The 21,346-nt window shown below is 43.1% G+C and overlaps 1 protein-coding gene across 4 annotated transcripts in view; it reads left to right on the forward strand.

Annotated features, from left to right (window-relative positions):
* The window catches only part of PAPLN (papilin, proteoglycan like sulfated glycoprotein), a 55,289-nt gene that overhangs the window by 13,690 nt on the left and 20,253 nt on the right, over nucleotides 1-21,346 (forward strand). For 2 of the 4 annotated variants that reach the window (XM_083606216.1, XM_083606215.1), the window contains exons 3-15: nucleotides 2,675-2,790; nucleotides 4,905-4,965; nucleotides 6,078-6,180; nucleotides 7,717-7,847; nucleotides 10,978-11,101; nucleotides 11,537-11,617; nucleotides 12,213-12,385; nucleotides 13,053-13,176; nucleotides 13,722-13,848; nucleotides 15,054-15,119; nucleotides 17,609-17,816; nucleotides 19,193-19,369; nucleotides 20,864-21,020. In XM_083606216.1, coding sequence (XP_083462342.1) covers nucleotides 2,675-2,790; nucleotides 4,905-4,965; nucleotides 6,078-6,180; nucleotides 7,717-7,847; nucleotides 10,978-11,101; nucleotides 11,537-11,617; nucleotides 12,213-12,385; nucleotides 13,053-13,176; nucleotides 13,722-13,848; nucleotides 15,054-15,119; nucleotides 17,609-17,816; nucleotides 19,193-19,369; nucleotides 20,864-21,020 — 1,648 coding nt within the window. The remainder of the gene's footprint in view (nucleotides 1-2,674; nucleotides 2,791-4,904; nucleotides 4,966-6,077; nucleotides 6,181-7,716; nucleotides 7,848-10,977; nucleotides 11,102-11,536; nucleotides 11,618-12,212; nucleotides 12,386-13,052; nucleotides 13,177-13,721; nucleotides 13,849-15,053; nucleotides 15,120-17,608; nucleotides 17,817-19,192; nucleotides 19,370-20,863; nucleotides 21,021-21,346) is intronic. The other 2 variants (XM_083606217.1, XM_083606218.1) reach the window with 1 other exon arrangement.

Consider the following 21,346-nt stretch of genomic DNA (forward strand, 5'->3'; position numbering starts at 1 on the left):
GCATTTTTCCTCCTTTATCTTTGTGTGTCATCGAAAGAAAAAAGAAGCAAAAGACATGAGTTCTAATAAGTGTGCATTTACCACCTGACCTTTTTTCTTCTGGTGTGAAAATGACGAAGACCAGCCCTGATTGTGGTAATAGCCTAAGGTCTAAGCATATAATCTATAAAACACAATGTGTCTGAAACCAGTATTGCCCCTTGAAGATGTGCTTCTCATCAGACTAATTCAGAGTATTCCAGCAGCCGTATCTTTTTTTATTTGGGGCTTAAACCGGATAGAGCAACTGGAAAGCTCAGGGAGAAACATATTGAGGCCATCAACAAATGCTGGTAGAGTCATGTTTTTTCAACCTAGAACACTTCATATTTAAACAAAATCTGGCATCTCATCAGAAAATGGACCGAGAAGTCACTAAATTAACAACAACATAAGCCCTGTACAAACTTTGGTCAAATTCAAACATTTAAGATGCAAAATTAAACTCTATTCTCTGCTGGATGGTTTGTGGATGTTTAATCTTCCTGTACTTTCCGAAGAACCGTCATAGATACTCTTAGCAAGAAAGGGGTGCTTTTTTCTTTTTCTTTTTTTCCACCCCTCTGCAGTGACCACAGGTACATACTTGCAAATTCCTTACCAAGCCCGTCTGTGTGCCTGTAATCAGGGAGTACCAGATTCACTGGGCCATATTCTTTTGGACTTCCCTTTGCACAGCAGTCTCCACAAACAGGTGCTGAGCAAGATATTGGACCTGCAACCCATGGCTCCGAGAGAAAGCCAAATGAGGTTCCTCCTAGCGGATAGGGACAAGGACGTTATTGCCCCAGTGGCTTCCTTTTTAATCTCCATCTTACCCGAAAGAGTTCTTAATGAATCATTCCTCTAGGGCAGGGGTTGTCAACCTGGTCCCTACCTCCCACTAGTGGGCGTTTCAGGATTCTAGGTGGGCGGTAGGGGGTTTTATGGCACAAGCTGAATCCTCCTTCCATCTAGTGCTGGTGGGCAGTAAGGAAATTTTACCATCAAGAAAGATGCATTAGTGGGCGGTAGGTATAAAAAGGTTGACTACCCCTGGTCTAGAGAATAGACAGTGTGAAGCAGAACAATCGAGTACCTTGTGATCGTCGACAGCCTCACTCCTGTCCCTTTTAAATTTATCCTAGTGTTTTGAAATGTTTTAACTTGTAATGCCAGTAGAGGTATTTGCATTTGTATTTGTGCTTTTAGCAAACTCCTTATCCAAGTGTGAATCTTTATGTGGTCAAAATGGCTACATGCACAAAATGAAGGTAGTGTCAGAGTTGGGAATAACTAAAAGCTTTGCAGAAGGGACAAAATGAAGAAAAGAAAAAAGAAACTCTGGTGACTGAACATGCTGAGATTGCATGATACTCAACATCTGTTGAAGGGTGGGGTGGGGAAAAGGAATGAAAAACTAGGGGAACGGAATGGTGTATCCTTGAGAAGGGCATGGCAGTGTTGTGTTCCCCATTGCAACCTTCTGTTGCAGGTCCCCACTTGTTTAATTATAAATTCCAATTGGCTTAGATGCATTTTGATACTACCCTTAGGACATACTAACAGTTATGTTAATGTGTTGGCATCCTTCACCAATATGCTTCAGGCTTTGTGAAGAGAAATTCGTAACTGGACTCATATCTATATCTACAGAATATAGATAGATATAGCCTGTTTTGGCTAAGCAACTGTCCTATACTAAGTCAAAACATCTATATTATAGACCAGTACTATCAATGCTGACAGATGGTGGCTCTTTAAGGTGTAGCAAACAAAACTGTCACTCAGTCCTGCCACCTGGGATTCTTGAACTGGAAATTATTGGGACCAAATTTCGTGATACTAAACTCTGACACCTTTGCTGATTGCTTGAAGAATAAAGGAGGGCAAATTAGCTGCACTCCCCAATGCACTCATACTCAGAAATAAGTGTCATGAAATTCACTGGGGCTTAAAGGTAAAGGGACCCTTGACCGTTAAGTCCAGTCGTGGACAACTCTGGGGTCCTGCGCTCATCTCACTTTACTGGCCAAGGGAGCTGGCATTTGTCCACAGACAGCTTCTGGGTCATGTGGCCAGCATGACTAAGCCGCTTCTGGTGAAACCAGAGCAGTGCACGGAAATGCTGCTTACCTTCCCGCCAGAGCTGTACCTATTTATCTACTTGCACTTTGACGTGCTTTCAAACTGCTAGGTGGGCAGGAGCTGGGACTGAGCAATGGGAGCTCACCCCATCGCAGGAATTCGAACTGCCGACCTTCTGATTGGCAAGCCCTAGGCTCTGTGGTTTAGACCACAGCGCCACCCGCTATGGTCTGAAGGTCAGCGGTTTGAATCCCTGCGATGGGGTGAGCTCCCGTTGTTTGGTCCCTGCTCTACTGTCTGTTGACTGTTGAAGGATATTCTGATTTAGGTTGCTTATTAAGTTTATTCAAATTAAATGTTACTTTTGTACATTCTACACACAACCCAAAATTCATCTCATCAGTGTTACAACTCTGATGTGTAGCTCTCGGGCTTTGAAATGCTGGTCCTCTTACCACTTAAGCAGATTTTTATGATCATAGAATTGTAGAGTTGGGAAGGGACTCTGAAGAAGCAGTATACACATTTCATTCAATAAAATATACATGCAGCTGCATTATTCTTACAGGCTCGTAAAGCAAAGAGGCAAACTGACTTCTGGGGGAGCTGGGGAGAATGGGGCGACTGCAGCAGGAGCTGCGGTGGAGGCGTCAGTTTTCGGCAGCGACGCTGTTACTCAATAAGGTAAGAGCCTTTCCCTGCCAACTTTCTCCTTCTGAAGCCAATACAGGGGAGAGCAGCTGTTAGGTAGGCTCCCCTGTAGGGAAAGCAATAAAGAGTCTAGCTGGAACTTAAATATTAAACTTATATGCCATGATAAATATGTTTTGTGGGCTAGACCACAAAATGCATGAAGTGGTCTAGCAACACAGTTCTAATCATGTCTACTCAGAAGTAAGATCTATTGAATTCAATGGGGCTTGCTCTCAGGTACATTGGATTAAGACTGCAGACTAAATCTCTTTAAGGAGAAGACTGGGTCTGGGCAATGATTGTTTTTCCAAAACTGAAATTCGCTTGAGTTGTTGCTGCATTCACAAAAGCTGTAGAATCAACTGGGACATGGTTAGCATGATGTCATTTTGTGAAGGCTAGAGAAAGACTAGATGCCATATCTATGTGGTACTAAAAATGCCTGAGCCTGCCAGGGCAGGCAGAGCTGCACCCTTAGACGTATGTTCTGGATGAAACTGGTCAGACAGAGAATACTATTAAATACGTAGTCTCTGCCTCGATGTTGCTTTGAAAAACCATCACATTTTCTACAGCCATGTAGATTTGATATACCACCAACTTTCTGAGACTGTGATCCTAAATGCACTTATTGGAAAGTCAGCACCATTGAACACAGTGGGCTTACTGTGAAATAAACATGTCTAAGATTGCCCTGTGAATTTTGCATTTTCTCCAGAGTGTTTATCTGCCTGAAGGGTTTATCTACTGATTAAATTGTAGCTCTTTCCAGTACGGATTGGCATCAGAGAAGGCAATGCCCCTCCCTTACCGAAAGCACAGTACTTCAAAGTATAGTGAATTCACATGATGGGAAATTACAGCAGCTGGAAACTGATCACTATGCACCAATGTTTTGTATGCAGCAGAGTTCTGTCCTTCTTTAGTTACTTGCTCACTAGCAACCAGTGCTGATTCATTACAATTTAGGGAATTTTCTAAAAACACTATCCAAGCTGTATGGTCGTTATTTTTCTATGGGTGGCTCTCCTAAGCCATATAGGTGGAGGGGCAACTTTGCAGCAAATACATTGGTGGGATCCATGTAACTGGCCTAGGGGCCATATAGTTGGGTTTTCCCAGCTGCTCGTAGAATGGTTCCCATGCAGCTAGGCTTGCATGGATTTCGGCTCACATCTGTCTTCCGGCAAGGTGGTGGCTGAGCCTAGTGCAAGGGTAGTGTGAGAGGGGGAAATGAGCAGCCAAACAAAAAGACAGGAGTCTGCATGTCACTGGCCTGTTGGTGGGTGGGAGGCTGTGGTTGCTTCTGGAGAACTGATGCTACTTCAAGGCTAGTACTGGCTATCCAGGAGTCTTCCTACTGTCTCTGTTTGTTTCTCTGACCTGGCTTGCAATTCTGGCTGGGACACTGGTTTTAATCAACTATCATACCTTTTGAAAGTGGGTATGTGAGGGGATAGGGACGCGGGTGGCGCTGTAGGTTAAACCAAAGAGCCTAGGACTTGCCGATCAGAAGGTTGGCGGTTCGAATTCCCGTGATGGGGTGAGCTCCAGTTGCTCGGTCCCTGCTCCTGCCAACCTAGCAGTTCGAAAGCACGTCAAAGTGCAAGTAGATAAATAGGTACCGCTCCGGTGGGAAGGTAAACGGCGTTTCCACGCGCTGTTCTGGTCCGCCAGAAGCGGCTTAGTCATGCTGGCCACATGACCCGGAAGCTGTACGCCGGCTCCCTTGGCCAATAAAGCGAGATGAGCACTGCAACCCCAGAGTCGGTCCCGACTGGACCTAATGGTCAGGGGTCCCTTTACCTTTACCTATGTGAGGGGAAGTCAGAGAGTGCTCAGGTTTATCACTTGTTCTTGCTCCAACAAACCATAGTTGAACTGGGCTGGGAGAAGTAATCTGACCTGGGCCTCATTCCCTTACAAGGAAACAGATGTCATAAAAGGCTACCTTGAAACTTCCTACCACCTGGGGGGAGGGGAAGTGCAGAAGACTTCACTGTCAACTAGCACTTTATTAGCAAATGTAAGAATGAATTGATGGTAGGTTTTTGTCATTTATAATTTCCCCCCAAGCCATTGCAGATGGTTGATTTCTCTTTCAGGGCAGATGGTGGGTTCAGCTGCATAGGACCGACCCGAAACTATCGCTCGTGCAATGTTAAGGTAAATTGACCAGTGAGTTCTTTTATGCTGCTGTTCTCCCTATTACTTCAAGAGCTTCAAGATTTTTTCCCCCACCAGTTACATCTGACACCTACTCAATGTCTTAAGGAAGATTACAAATGAACTTCCTTGAACCAACTCTGTCATAAAAACAAATGGGCTAACAGATGAGTAAAAGGACACCATTCTCACCCTTTAATGCATGACAGCTATTCAGAACTAATTAACATTAGCAAACATTGAGTACAAGAATGTGATCATTGATATATACAATTCGTTTCCCCCCTAGTTTCCTGACAAATGGGATTTTATACTATATTGAACAACCTTTGTACAATCTTTCTATTGCACAACTGTACAGTGCATGTATTTACATCTGCTTCTGAATAGAGTAATTTCTTTTATAAACATATTATGTAAGCACTCTGTTATCCCTGGATAGTATTTCCTTGACTTTAGTTTTTTATGTATTTTGGGGATGAAGTAGAGGTTGAACTGAGGTGAAAGACTCTCAATAAACTTTTGAAAATGGCCACGCATGGAAATTTTGAGTAGGCAGGAGAAGCAGTAGTATCTGTGTAGTTCCCATGATTATATAAACAAGCCCAGAAATGTGCTATGTAGTCTCCACCGAATAGATGCCATTTTCTGTTGATCACCATGATCTTTAGTAGCCTTCCGTTTGATATTCAACATTGCATTTGAAAGACTCATATAATGCAAGGTAGGAAGAAAGGCATAAAAAATAGAGGCAGAAGCCTGAACTCTGAATGGGAAGGAATAGAAGGTTTGAATAGTTTTCCTCACTTATTGTGTCCACTGACTAGTCTAAGATCACTCAGTGAACTTCATGGCTGAGTGGGAATTTGAACCCAGGTATCCATGCACCAGCACTTAGTTCACTGGTTCCAGTTGCATGCTGGTGATATCCAAAGTCTTTTGAAAATGAGGAAGCATAGAATAAGTGGATCCCGAACCACCTTCCATAAGTTAAGCTGACTTGAAGAAAATACAGAAAGCCACATACAGGACAGTTCTTCCAATCAAGATGCTTATCTTCTTCTATTCCAGACTTTGTTCCAGATAACAGATTTCTTTCTCATCCTTCCTAGAACTGTCCTGAGGGCTCCAGAGATTTCCGAGCAGAGCAATGTGCTGAGTTTGATGGGACAGAATTTCAGGGAAAGAAATACAAGTGGCTTCCTTATTATGGAGGTAATCCATGGATTTACTCTTACTCAATGATTATGCAGTTCATTTGACATAGCGAATTATGGAGAAAGTGAAATGGGTTCTTTTAGAATCAAATCTCTGCTTGGACAATACTTTAGTGCTACACCCTGCAAAAACTGATTAGAGTCCATTGAAATAGATTTTGCAGGATTTGTGGAGAAGTCCAGTTTGATCACAAATGGTATGTAGGTGGCCTTGTTCCAAATTTTGAGAGGTCTTGGGGTGTGTTCATAAGGTGACTTGAATATATTTTAATTATATTTAAAGCATAGCTTTGGTAACTCTGGCTGTTGCCAGTCAGTGCTATTTTTTTTGGAAAAAGAGGTGCCTGAACTTACCAGGAACACCTTCCTCATTCTCTTAGAATGGCAATGGTGCCCAAGTCTGGCAAGTTCTGACTGAAAAAAAGCCCTGTTGTTAGTATAGCTACCGTATTTTTCACTCTATAAGACGCACCAGACCATAAGATGCACCTAGTTTTTGGAGGAAGAAAACAAGAAAAAAAAATATTCTGAATCTCAGAAGCCAGAACAGCAAGAGGGATCGCTGCACAGTGAAAGCAGCAATCCCTCTTGCTGTTCTGGCTTCTGGGATAGCTGCACAGCCTGCATTCACTCCATAAGACGCACACACATTTCCCCTTACTTTTTAGGGGGGGGGAGTGCGTCTTATAGAGCGAAAAATATGGCAATTCACATTGTCTGTGGTTACAAGTGAACTCTGTTCTTTTCCTGTTGCAAAGTTTCCCATTCCATCCCCATTTGTCTAGTCCAAAAATATACTTTTCTATGGGGAGCTGTAATGCACTTCAGGAGAGCTGGCATAAAAATGACATCCATGTTGAAATGTAAATATGCCCTCAGTCACTGGCAGAGGAAAAGGGGGTGTGGTGGGTGCAGGCCACCCCGGATGTCATCCCTGGGGGGGGGTGACATTGCTGTGCTACACAGCCCGGGGCGCTCACCCTGCCCCCGCTTGTTCCACCTCTGCCCTCAGCATATCCCTTGATCAGCTTTAAAACTACCATATGGGCCTTCACACGTGTGCACAGATACTGCAAAAGCAAATCCTGCTTCATTCAACATGTCGCAGTTCAATAAGGGTGGGCTGATTCAAACCAGTAATAATATACAGCCCAGCCTTTAAATCCTTTCTCCAGGTACTGATGACCAGGCTTTACCCTCTCAGTACTGAAAAAAGTTTTCTTCATAGAAAGTGTGCTGTAATAAATGGGAACCCCAATGAAAGCCTTCTTCAACTTGATTCAGGGACTCAAAGAACATGCCCGATGCAGTTGCTTGCATCTTTATTGTGCAGTCAATTGTTTCAATGATGGTAGTTCCGTACTGCTTTTAACTGTTTTCTTGTGTTTTCACATTGCTGTGCAGTGCCCTGGTATTCTATGGGATAGAAGTATTTATATAAATAAATAAAGCTGCACAACGTTGTATGTGCCTTTGTGGGGGAAACAGAACATGCAGAGTAACACATTGCTTTTTCGCTTTCCTCTCCTCACAGCACCCAATAAATGTGAACTAAACTGTATCCCAAAGGGAGAAAACTTCTACTACAGGCACAAAGACACCGTGACTGATGGGACGCCCTGTGAGCCAGGGAAGCATGATATCTGTGTGGAAGGAGTCTGCCAAGTAGGCCTTTGTTACCTCTCTCTTGAAAACCGTGTCCGTCTTCCTCCCCCCCACCCCGCTTATTTCCTTTCTCCCCCCCCTTTTACTCTTAGTTCTCTTATTTATTAATCAGATTTGATCCTATCCTTCCTTTTAGATGCTCACAGTAGTATACCTGGGGTTATCCCATTTTACCCTCCATTTTGTTCTGTAGCAGACGGTGTGAGGGGTGAATGATGACACTGCTGCTCATTGACTTCTGGTGGGTTTTTACTGCGAAGGAGAGGGCTGAGGCAGTGACAAAGTCAGTACAGTGCAGACAAACCAGCAGGAGTACCCTATTGGCTCTGCCAGTGCATTGGTACTGTGCTGACCTTGCTGCCAGCTCACCCGTCTACCTCTTGATAAGCACCCCACCCCTTCCCATCATCCACTATTGACTTCGTTTGGTAGGCTAGGCTGCTAGTGACTTGCCCAATGTTAACCTGTGAGCTCCATGGCTAAGCAGGGATTTGAACTCTGGTCTGGATCCCTTTTTTTCTACTACCTGCTAGGATGTTACCTCTTAAGACTTGGCGAGTTCACTTTAATTTATAGGTACTTTAGGTACATAGCATGCAGACAACTTTGTGTGTGTGTGTGTGGCATATCTGCTCGTGCTTCAGATCCTGCAACACATGTTCTCTGGGCTCCGGAAGGGGCAGAGCATGGAAATAGGAGCATGCTAGTTATGATGAGGCAGCAAACTCAGCAGAGCTCTACTGGACTCCCCAAGTACATGAGGTGAAAGCCTTTGTTGGGCCTTTAAACCAGTGGTGCCTTGCAAAAGCAAGGGACTGGAACAAAAGGGTTTTCCCAGTTCTATTAAATAGTGGGTGGACATAGCAGATGACACAGAGATTTCTCCAAGTAGTTCTTTATAAGTAAGCTGGAACTGAACTGAACAGCAAACAGCTCAGCCTGCCTGCTTTTATAACAACAGCAGCCCAGGGTTTCCCCGCCTAAATTACCGTAACTAACGTGGACCTGAGTGAAAACTATATACACAATACCCCTGGTGGCCAGGGTGAGAACTTCAATACATAACAAGTTCCTCTGGGGAAAGCAGCAGGGAAGACTTGTGTAATCCAAAACAGTCAGAAGCCACCTTGGCTGTTAAGACTGCTTTGAGTTCCTACAGCCCCATCAATGACCACTAGAGGACACACAAAGACAAAAAAGAAACAAGCCCTCTTTAATGGGGTGAGGGCAGGTGAAGTGGGATAGAGGTTTCTTCTCCCCTCCCCTCTCTGACTTTCCTCCCAAGAGAGGTAAACATGCACTTCCATCACATCCCTGTCTTTGACTTTCTGGGGCTCTTGGCTTCCCCCCTTGCTTGGTCACCAGCTAAAGGCTGTCTTTGCTGCTGGCATTTCCCACAAGGGCTGGAGGATTAGGTGAAGGGGACAGGGCATGTAAAATGACCTTTCACCTTCTCTCATACTTTGGCTGACTGCCTACTTTCTGTTTTAGGTACAGCAGCTGTGGGTTTCTCCAGTGAGGGAGAGTGTTGGCCCATGAAGGGGCTGCTCTTTTGGGAAGTGTGAGGCAAGCAGGCAGCTACTGTGGGGCACTGTTCTGGCTGTGCTCCATTTCATTATAGATTTTAATATCTAAACTTCATTAAAATGGCCATTTTTATGGTCGGCAAAAGAAAAAAACACACCACAGCCATCTTTTTTTAGAAGCTCCGGTCCATACAAATGCCAGATGTATTTTCATCTCTGGTGTTTCTTAGCTGTCCAAGTTTAAGAGTTGTCTTTTCCCACAAAGCAATTATGTAATATATTACTCACGTATTTGAAACTTGAGCTGCCAAGGAAGCCTAGTGGCTGAAATGTGTCTGGCATTTGGATGATATTGCTTAAATTTTAAAAGAACACAGACACATTTTTCAACTGGACATGTTTATGCCTCAGGGGGATACTCTGATGAAAGTTATTTTATTTTATTGAACAAGATTGCTTAATAAAAAATCTCTTAAGGCCCCATTTGCACAATACACTTAAAGCAGTATTGCACCATTTAAAACAATCATGACTTTTCACAAAGAATCCTGAAAACTGTAGTTTGTTATGACTACAGAGAGCTTTTAGGAGACCCATTATTCCCCTCACAGAGCTAGAGTTTCCAGAGACATTTAACAATCAATCCCTCTTCCTGGGGAATCCTGGGAAATGTACTCCTGGGAGGGGAATAGGGGTCTTCTAACAACCTTCAGCACCGTGAACAAACTACAGTTCCCAGGTCTCTTTGGGGAAAGCCACAACAGTTTAAAGTGATATGATACTGCTTTAAATGTATAGTGCAAATGGGGCCTAAGTGGTGTACATAAAATGACATAAATTATTAATTAAAATAGCAATAACAGCCCTTTAAAACAGTAAACTTTTGTTTGTTTGTTTGCTTGTTTGTTTGTTTGCTTTCTTGTTTGCTTGCTTGCTTTTTATATAAGATAAGAGTTAGAGGCATAAAATCAACAGATTTAAAAAACAAATGTACTGTACAATATAAAATTAAATGTCTGGGTAGGCTTGCCTAAGCAAACAAACAAAAGTTTTAAGCAAGTGTCAACCTGTACAACAAAGCCACCTTCCTCATATCTACAGGTAGGAGTTCTAGAGAATAGGTGCTGCCGCACTCAAAGACTGATTTTTTTTTTTGCAAGTGGATATGGTTAATAGTCTTGACCACAAGACTATTGCTTTACCCACTATGCTACCATACGTATATATTTTCTCAACCTGGAGTCAGACAGTAGTTCTTTCTTCCAGAGATTTGAAGGTGGGTTGAAAGAGAAATTGATGCTTGCCGTGCGTATATTTATCCCACTGTTCTTGTGATAACAGGTTTTGCAGATTTGTTGTGTTTCAAAAACCTGCAAAACGTGTTTGGACCAGAGGCAAATGTAGGTCAAAAGAAAACAAACGTTCACCATGGGAAGTGAAGTGGTGCGCAAAACATTTCTAAAAACTGTATCCAGTCTGATTCTTCCAGTCCTTGGTCTTGGTATGAAATGTAGGCCTTTCCTTTATCTTTTCTCATGAAGGCATTCCTTGACTGGCCTTCTGAGTCATACTTGCATTTTGGTTCACACTCTGCTGTTTTACAGGCCGTTGGCTGTGATAACATTCTGGATTCTTCCAAGAAGGAAGACAAGTGCCTACAATGTGGTGGAGATGGCAGAGCCTGTTTCGAGGTGAAGGGCTTCTTTGATGTGCCCAACCTCCCTAAAGGTACAGAATAGTGTATCTTCCACAACAGCTCAGTAGTGAGATAGCAAAAAATGCTTGGGCTGCGTCTGGCGGGGAGAGATTCCATCGTGCTTCTTCATCCATTTATATCTTCAAGGCCCAAGGAGCTGAAGCACAGAAAGGCCTTGACTGTATCAGTGCAGAAGCTTGATGCATCATTAGCACCACTGCTTTGGGTTGTAACTTATCAATTACACGGCTGGGCTGCTTTATGGGCAATATGAATCTGGATACAACCAATCCAAAAGCGACGGAGTAGTTACAAGTGGATTTATGTCTTCTTCCACTTGCCTGCTTATTCATTCTGAAAAACACCTTCTGCACATGAAAGGGCAACTTTAGCCTGCCTTCCTTGTCTATTACCATCTGCCTTAGTAAGTAGAATTTACTGTGCCTGACTTGCTGCACTTTCTTTAGGCTACAATCAAATCTTCATCATTCCCATGGGGGCCACGAGCATCCGGATTAAGGAAGCGACACCTACCAGGAACTTCTTGGGTATGTACAACAGTTTTTCTATTGCTCTGTGTTAAAAGAGAGAGAGAGCACATAATTCCCAGTTCATTCACTCAATTGTGCACTTAACTTAATTCTATATTAAATTAACTTAATTCTGCATATTCAGAAATTTCACATGGTACAGTTGTCCTGGGACTATACCACTCAGAATGCAAGTGGAAGATAGCTCAGTTCATGGATGAGATTGGGATATAAGTAACAAGGTTGGCCTTGCAGAGAAAGTCTGGCAGTGGGCCTCTGTCTGCTACAAAAGCAAGATACTTGGACAAGAGAGCAACTGATGTCAGCTGTCTAAGAATACTGGCTTCCCATGGCGATTTGATTTCACAGCATTTGTCCAATGTTGCACACAGCTCTCAGTAAACTTTGTAATATATCAATAAACCCTGAAGCTATTGACATCCTTTTTTTATGGGATGCACAGTAATAACAACCATGTAACAACAGAGGTGTATTCTGGATGTGGTATTAGTCTTCTGTAATGAGCCTGAAATGAGCCTAGTTTGGTTTCCAAATTAGACAGCTTTTACATTTCCCCCCTTGTGCCCTCTGGGTTTTTTTCCCTCCCCCTCAGCCATCAAGAACGCGCAAGGGGCATACTATCTGAATGGCCACTGGACGATTGAGTTCAGCCGTGCCTTGCATATTGCTAGCACAGTTGTACATTATGACAGGGGTTCTGAGGGGGATCTGGCTCCTGAACTTCTTCACGCCAGGGGCCCAACTACTGAGCCCTTGGTCATTGAGGTAAGCCCAGTTTCCTGTTTTGTATATTCCCCTCCTCTTCCAGCTTCCACAGAGGGGGTGCTCAGCATTATTCCCAGAGGGAACTGCGGGACCTTAAATAAAAATGCAATGCCATGTAGATTGAAGGGAGAATAGCCATTTCTTGGCCAAAAAACCAACAGTGAGGGTGGATAAGAGAACTTGTATCTATGTTACCTACACAACTGTGCATTAAGATCCATTTAGATTATTGCCTGTTGCCGAAAAGAGGTGCGGGGTACGCCCTATTTCCCAGCAAGAAAGCAGTTCCTTCTTTTAATTGAAGGAAGACTCTTCTTTGTGAAATAGGAAAGGCATAAAGTAGACCCTGGGTGGGGAGGACAGTCCCAAACTGGACATGAGCAGTGGATAGAAAAGGAGTGTGCTTTGGCAAGGATCTGGGTGTTAGGTGTAGTTCATACCTAGAGCAGATGAAGCGAGGAAAGTTCCTGAGCTGTAGCATTCCAGTCAGCAGATGGCTGATCACATGGATTAATGCCTCTCAGCAAACACAAGCCCAGTTCCAGGAATGGTTTTACCACCTCACCTGCCTTTTTGAGGTGAACTGGGCGAACGCCAGACAACACAGCTACAAGAGTGAGGAAAGCAGTTATTTGCGTTACACCTTATTTGCCTCTTCTGTTTTCAGCTTATCAACCAGGAGCCAAACCAAGGGGTACATTATGAATACTACCTGCCAACACAAAGGCAGAGCTTGGGCTACAGCTGGGCCTATGGTTCCTGGGGCGAATGCAGTGCTGAGTGTGGTGGAGGTAAGGACCTATCATAGGATGCTAACTCCACACGGGAGTTTAATGTGGATTTGAAGCTGCATGTGCCTTGAATTTTTCATTGTCATTCACATGCCATTTTCAGCATCCAACTGGCAGCCTGCAGCAAACTCGGATTTTTCCAATTTAGGGAAAATCCAAAAAGGGAAGGAGATCTATTATAAAAGCATTCGCCATCTGGCTGTGGATACACTGAAGAGCATTATGTGGGCAGCTACTGGTTTCTGGGATGCCATTTGAGGCCACACCCCCTATTTCCATCTTGCTTCTGTCAGGCATAAAATTGAAAGCAGTCGTGTGTGGATGAAGGCACACAAGATGACAACACAAAAACAGCAACCCACATATGTGTGAATGCTCTCATGTGGACACAGCCTTCTACTTAAATTTTGCTTCTTGGGTTCGATGAAGATGATGGAATGCGTTATTGTTCTTAGATGTATAGTGTTTCTAATCTCTCTGTAGTTTTAACTGCTGCTGTGGATGAGTGGCGGTAACCAACATCCTTTGCTGTTTTTCTTTTATAGGTTATCAGACACGCTTGGTCTTTTGCACTATTGACAATGAAGTATATCCAGATTATATGTGCAGAGATAAACCACAGCCAGAAAACAACCAAACTTGTGGCCTTCAGCCATGTCCCCAGACAAAACGGTAAGACTTGATTTGGCTTCCCTGCCTGGTTTGAACCATTAGATTTATGAACCTGGCAATTCTGAAATCCCCAGGCAGTGTCTCTCTTCTGCCCTTAATGCTGTCATTGGAAACATAGATAAGGAGAGATTGTGGCTCCTAATATGCATGAAGATGATAAACAGATCGTTGTTCAAGACAATTCTTTGTGCTGACAAGCTGTTATGGGGTGGTTTTAGTATCTTTGAAAATGCTAAAAAGGACAGGGCAAAAACCTCAGTCTGAAGGATCATAGAATTTATTCAAGCTAAGTTGGAGGCTGGGGTCATGCTGGAGAGCAACCATTGTGGTGAATACAAGTGGTAAGTGACAAGTCCCTATGTGGGGAACTAATTTTTAATTTCATGCAGAGGTTATTTGGACGTGATTATTTGCAGAGATATGGAATGGTTTTTCTGTGTCCTGGTACTGAATTTTTTATATAGGAATGGGATTTATGCTCAGGATAGTGTACAGATTTTAAGGCTTCCCTTCAAATTGCCATATGATACTTCCCTTGCGGAGAGAGATGGGCTGTGGAGCTTTTCCACTTTCAGAACTTCTCAGGATCCAAAGCTAACTTCCAGTGTGCCATTTTATGGGTCCTTGTAACTAGACTGGCACAAACAAATCTGCATCATTGCGTACCCAGTTCAATGCATCAGCCAAACATTGGAGATCTGTGAATGTATCACTGATGTATTTCTTCGTGTTGTCTCTAAATGCAAGGGCAGGAGGGACAACTTGAGTTCATAGGGTAGAAGTAGGTGGGTTTAACTTCACACACACACACACACACACACACACACACAGTTATCTCCATTTCCTCCCACTCTTGCAGCTTCAGTTAGCTGTGGAAATTGGGGGGGGGGACCCAGACACCTGCAATAAGATACCTGAAAACCTTCCATGGCTAATACTTTGGGGAGATGCTTCAGGGAACTGGTACAGGAAGAAAGGGTCAGCTGCCACTCCCCCAAGTGGCCTTGATCCAAATTGGACCCCAACTCCATAGCAGCCTTTTTATTTAACAACAACAACACACACATCAGGGCTGCATGAATAAATTTTCAACATCTTGTCTAGTTTGGCCCTAAAAGACAATGTGCAGTCATGCTGTAGCAGGCAACCCCAGATGTCTATATATTCACTTTTGGCTTTAAAATCTTTGTTCTATATATATAAAGGATATCTTACCTCTATCTGCCGGGAGCATGGAGCCGCAACACAGCATGGAGCTTACAAACAAAGAGGTAACAAGGAGAAAGTGATTGCAGAGGCCCTGCTCAGCTCCTCTTTCCCTTTTCCCCACCTACAACAGTGGTCTTCAAACTTTTTTCAATTGTGCAGAACAAATTCGTGCATATTGCCAAGGAACTCTGGGTTGTGTTCTGAGTTGCACATTCAGTTCATGTGGATGATGTGGTATCCTGGCCATTCCTGTGGAGCTTCACCATGGCCCACTGCAAACTGAGTGTGTGCCCCCAGACTGCATCCATTGGCTGCACGTGGCAGGACCAATTTGCTAATAATGGACAAGCTGTCTTTAAAGTCAGCCATACACCAAAGAACCCAGGGCAAGTTTCTGAGGAGTGCCAGGGTTCATAGGTATTGCCGGGGGGCAGGGGGGGCAGCTGCCTCCTAAATCAATACAAATCTGAGGTTCTGCCCCCCTAGGAAAAGCCTCCCCCCCCCCAACAAAAATCCTGGCTATGCTCATGCCAGGGTTCTTAAGGATATTGTTTGAAAGCCACTGTTCTAGATTGCTTGGAGGAGCTTTCCTCCTTGGTGACGGTCTCAGTGGCTGCTTATAGCTTTGGCTTTTCTCTGTAAATCATGATAGGGTGTGGTAGATGCTGGGGAAATGGAGCTTTGCCTACCTAGGAGTGGCTGACCTGTGGTCATCCATCCTTTCCCATTGGATATTCTGGCTGGGGCTGACGGGAGCTGGACAGGGACGGCCTAACTTCTCATGTCTATGCACTGGTATCCTTTAGATTGTGATTACTCAGGCTGCCTTTGAAGATGGTTGAGAAACTGCAGCTGGTGCAGAATTCTGCAGCCAGATTGTTGGCTGAAGCAGGAAGATCCATACATATAACACCAATTCTGGCATGATTGCACTAGCTACTGATTGGTTTCTGGGCTGAATTCAGACCTATAATGCCTCATGTGCCTCAGGACCCCAGTACCTTGAGGACCACGTCTCCTGACATGAACTAACCTGGACCCTGTGATCGCCATCTGAGACCTTTCTCTATGTGCCCTCTTCACAGGAGGCCCGGAGGGTGGCAACACAATAAGGGGGCTTTTCGGATCTATCTTTATCTATTTTGTAGACACCAAATAGCCTTTTTACCTGGACTTTGGGCCCTTAATTTGAAAGGTTTCAGGCATTTGTGGCCTCTTATGATAGGGCAGGATCTGTAAGAACCGACTTATCTGTATAGATGTGTTTTAGGAGTCTATTGACTGTGTTTGTTGTAATTGGTTTTAGTGTTTATATTGTTTTTGTAAGTTGTGGGTAAACTGAAATAATAATAATAATAATAATAATAATAATAATAATAATAATAATATAATGCAAAAGAAGAAGTTGCATTAAAATTATCCTATGCTGTTCACAGGATGGGGAAGAAGTTTTATTTCATTGCACTGATCATTGGCCATTACATCATAAAAGCATTTGCCACTGGGTGGCACCAGGCAAAATTCCTCCTGGCATCTAGGACCAAGAAAAATGTTCAGACAGTGTTTCTAGTTTGCAGTCTTTTTTTGTATTGTATGGCCATGATAACAGAGCTGACTAGATTGATCATCTGCCAACTGAGTTTATTTTTATCAATAGACTTCCTTTGGGAAGCTGACCTCCAGTCTCAAGGAAACTCTTGCATAGCATCACTTTGGGTCTCCTTCCCTGCCGTGATGGGTTGAGTTTATTTTACTGCAGCTTGGAGGACTGAATTGTCCATTACTGCTCAGTATAGACAAATGGCTATTGATTGCAAGTACAATCTTTTCCTTCTGAATATAGATCTTGCTACTGTCAACTTTGTGATGGAAGTTCTTTGGAAGGTTGGGAGGGTTTAATATCAAAGCATGCAGATAGAAAAAGCATGTTATTTCAGGAATGTCAGGTCTAGGTAGAGGAAACTTTGTTAGTCTTGGTGTCAAACTAGACAGGTCACTGGAAAATATGTAAGCATTCTCCAGAGGGTTCCCCTTGCCCAAAAAATGTCATATGCCAAATCAGATCAAAGAATCAGTAGAATGCTTAACACTCCCCCCCCCCGGACCATTTCTCTAATAACAAAAAATAAAGATAGGTCACAGAAGAAAGATTATCATAATTCAGAATTTAGAGATTATCCTTTGTTGGAGTATATATGACTTTTTGTTTTTTCTCAACAGTAAGTGCACCTTTGCTTTATCAAAGCCAGTTCAGTTTCTTTCTGTGAGAGAGACTTCCACAGTACCTAATAGCTTCCACCGCTGAGGCATCCTCTAGCCATTCAGTCTGAAACTATCCTCTTAATCCATTCCATTCGTCATAGTACCATAATCTTTTAATCTGCAGTCACACCATTTTAAATGCTTTTAGATACTTTTCGCTGTCACCCAAGTTATTGTTTTTTGAATTCAATTACTTGAAAGTGGTAAGCCTCCCTTTAGTCCCGTGGATTTTCTTGCTGCCGGCGTTGGCTTCTTGGTTCCTTGAGAGATGCTGCTTCTGTATTTACAGATGGAAGATTGGGGAATGGGGAGCTTGTTCTGCCACCTGTGGAGGAGGCACCCAGACTCGTTCCATTTATTGTGTCTCCCACCACGGACCGGGTTCTCAAAATGCTGTGGATGATGCCGAGTGCGCATCCTTGACAGAGAGGCCGCGTAGCACACAGCCTTGCAACATGCGTCAGTGTGCAGCATGGACCACAGGGCCTTGGTCTGAGGTGAGTTTGTCCTACAGGTTCAGTGAACATATATAAATGGTATAGCCCAGTTACCTCAGTGGCTTGAGGAGGAAAAGAAAGCACAAGCTCACCTACTCCTCCCATTTCGCACTCTTGAGTCTCCCCTCGTGTATCATCGCTTTGCCTGTGCCTCTTTGCTCATAAAGTGGATTCCCCCTCTCTCTCCACCTTGAGAGAAATCAACAATTCAGGCTTACACAGATTGAATAGACCTTCCCTCTCACCAAAGAACATGGGAATAGTAATTTTGTGAAAGAAGCTAGAGCTGTGTAACATAATTATGAGGATGTTCATCAGGATTTGGGGAGCGAGCCATGACAGTTAAATTGGTATAAAACCAATATATATACTTAATTCTTTGAATTCCTTCCCAAAATGTATTGCTTTGGCAAAGCTTTATTTTAGTCATCCTTGTTTCGCCATCTCTGATAATCAGTTGTCATTTATTGAAGTGTGTATTTTATGAACTGCTTTCCATTAAACATCCCCATGAGCCATCACCAGGCTGGCCTCATGAGGAAGCTAGTTGTTATTATTTCCAGCCATTGCTAAATTCATGAATTTATGTTTTTACTCAAATTCTGACCCTTCACTGAATGTAGTGATTATTGGGGAGGAGGTCTGCCCATGTACTGCAAAATTTGCAGACATGTCAAAACCAAAGTATAATTATGTTTCAATCAGTATGTTAGTCTGGAAGCAGGAAATTAGGTGGTCCAAACAACAATTTCCTTGATCCCTATTCCTAATTTTTGCATTATTCCTACCTTTTATATCTTGAATAAATTAAAAGCTCTTTCAGTAGGCATACCTTCAATTTATGTATTCTATACAGCACTGTAGCACAATTGGATGGTATGAAAATGGCTAGTAGGAAAGACTTTTTAAAAATTGGTGCTTAACTCTCACATGTGTTTATGCATGTGTAATATATGTATACATACACTTATGTCCCCAGACACAACAAATATGGTACATAAATGTATATGACAGGTATCATGTAAATGAATATTACCAAAAATTCCACCTCTGAGTTATTCTTCCCATCCAGAGGAAGTTTAATCATAGAATGTCTCACACACTGAATTACTCTTTCTGGAACAAGAGGATTTCTGAAAACTTTTAACTTGAAATGATGCCTTCAAAATGTGGAGTGAGCAGACCAAATAAATGCAATAGATGTTGTTGTTGTTTAGTCGTGTCCGACTCTTCGTGACCCCATGGACCAGAGCACGCCAGGCACTCCTGTCTTCCACTGCCTCCCGCAGTTTGGTCAAACTTATGCTGGTAGCTTCAAGAACACTGTCCAACCACTGTCCAACCAACAGTGACTGTCATTTATTTAATTTTTACAGTGCACAGCTAGTTGTGGGGAAGGTATTCAGACCCGAACTGTAAACTGCATGTCGGAGCTGGGCTCTCGGACTCTCGAAGTTGCCTGCTTGACAAAACCAAAACCTTCACACACCCAGTCCTGCACTGGGGAGAATTGTATCCAAGAGATCGGCTGGCATATTGGAGACTGGGGACTGGTAAGCATTGCAACAATTTCTGCCTACTTTGCTATAGGTAAAAAAGGTACCTATACTTTGCTATACCCTAGTTTATCTGTCCGTTGCTGCTCATCTCATCTCTGCTGCCTCTTTCAGGCCGTTTCCACACTAGGGCATTAATGTATATGTAGATCTTCACACATGAATGTTTCCCATGTTATGCACTTGAAATCTGTCTCAGTGTTTTCATTCTACAGTAGTGGGTGGTTTTTGATGGAATATGTTCATGCTGTGTGTTATCCCCTTCCGACAGTGAGTACTTCTCCGCTTACCACATGACCACTGTGGGCATACACACAGATATCTGTTTACCTGTGCTTGCCCACTTACATTTTTATACCAGGTTGGCACAAAATACAATAAATAATTATTTTAAAAACAAAAATGTCGCTCCAAGCCAAGCAATGATTTTGAGCTGGTTGCATGAAAGGCTGCAACTTCCTTTCCTGCCCCTTTCCTTTCCTACCTTTTGTACCTGCAAGGGTAAATTTTATGTTTATTTTTAATGCAGCTGTTTTGTAGAAGATGAGCTCTGCACAAAAGAACCCCTTTAAAAATAAAAAATAAAATAAATAAATAAATAAAAATAAAAATAAAAATATCACTTAGCTGCCTTCAGAAACAACCAGTGGAAAAAGGCGGGCTGATTTTTTTTGCCTTTGTGCAAAGAAAATGGAAGTAGGGGGTGTGGCAGTGAAATGACATCACACATGCTTTGAAAAGAACACCTGCTTGCACAATGAGCTTCAATTGGGTAACATGGAGTTTTATATTGGATTTTCTTCCATTACCAGATTATCTGTGGATTACGAAAATCCAAATTTAGCAGGGGGGAAGTGTGGGCTGCCGTTTGGGTGAGGAGAATGTTGTGTGGACAGTGGAAAGAAAAACAGAGACATAAGCAGCTTCAAATCCACACATTAAATTCCAATGTGCACAACCCCTTTACAAGACCTGTTTGCATCAACATAGCCTTTGTTGAACCTCTGGAATAATGGAAACTAAAGTGAGAATGAGATCACCTCAAGCATGGTCGATAGGTAGAGTTGTTGTATTAAGAGACAACCCAGACATTATAATTTATAGTCCAGCTCAACCATACATGCCTGTGGAAAGTGCTGGTGAATGAAGCATGCTCAGATTATCACTTTCTCTGGGAATTTGTTTATTTCATAAAATTTATACACCACTTGAGTGTAAAGTATAGAGAAGATACAATTGGAGCCAACATAATTTGTAAGTTTGTCTGGGACTAATTTATCCCATAACATGGAAATAATTTTTCCATTTATCATTTTATTCTCCCACCAAGGCCTACAACCTACTAGCAGTTACCTGCTCACTACCTGAAAATTCATGTTTTAACACCTGCTACCAGAAACTCATAGGGTTACTCAGGATAGTGTTACTCTTGTAACGTTACTCTCTTGGGTTACAGCCCCCTAGTAACTCGGCTTGCACTTTGTGATCTAGTGCTCAAAGAGCTGTGACTCAGGCATCCGAACGCGCCAGGTCATGTGTGCAGACGGGGATTCCAAGTTCTACAACCACGAGATGTGCCGGGCCATCCAGCCGCAGATACCAGCCATGCTTGGAACATGCAACACCCAGCCCTGTCATCTGCCACAGCGTAAGTGATAGCTATCAGCTGTCCACAACCCCCCTTGGTTCTTTTCCTCCTTTTAAGGTGCTATTCCTACCCAGTATCCATTTTCGGACACCTGGGCTGTTAGAATGCATAGTACCACCACCTTTACGTAACAGATTCAGCATTGGGTGTTGTTTTTTTTCGCTGCTCCTAAACCATGGGTCGGCAACGTCTTCTCTTTGTTAAATAAAGGCCCGTTGACCCATGGGAGAAATCAGTTGGGGGCCTGAGCCAAAGGTGGTCAGAGCTGCAGCCAACGGTGGGAGGACACAGTAATAAACTGTGTATGGGCCCCTCCAGAGATCTAT

This window comes from Podarcis filfolensis (genome assembly GCF_964270895.1).
Source record: "Podarcis filfolensis genome assembly, chromosome: 1".
Lineage (NCBI taxonomy): Eukaryota > Metazoa > Chordata > Lepidosauria > Squamata > Lacertidae > Podarcis > Podarcis filfolensis.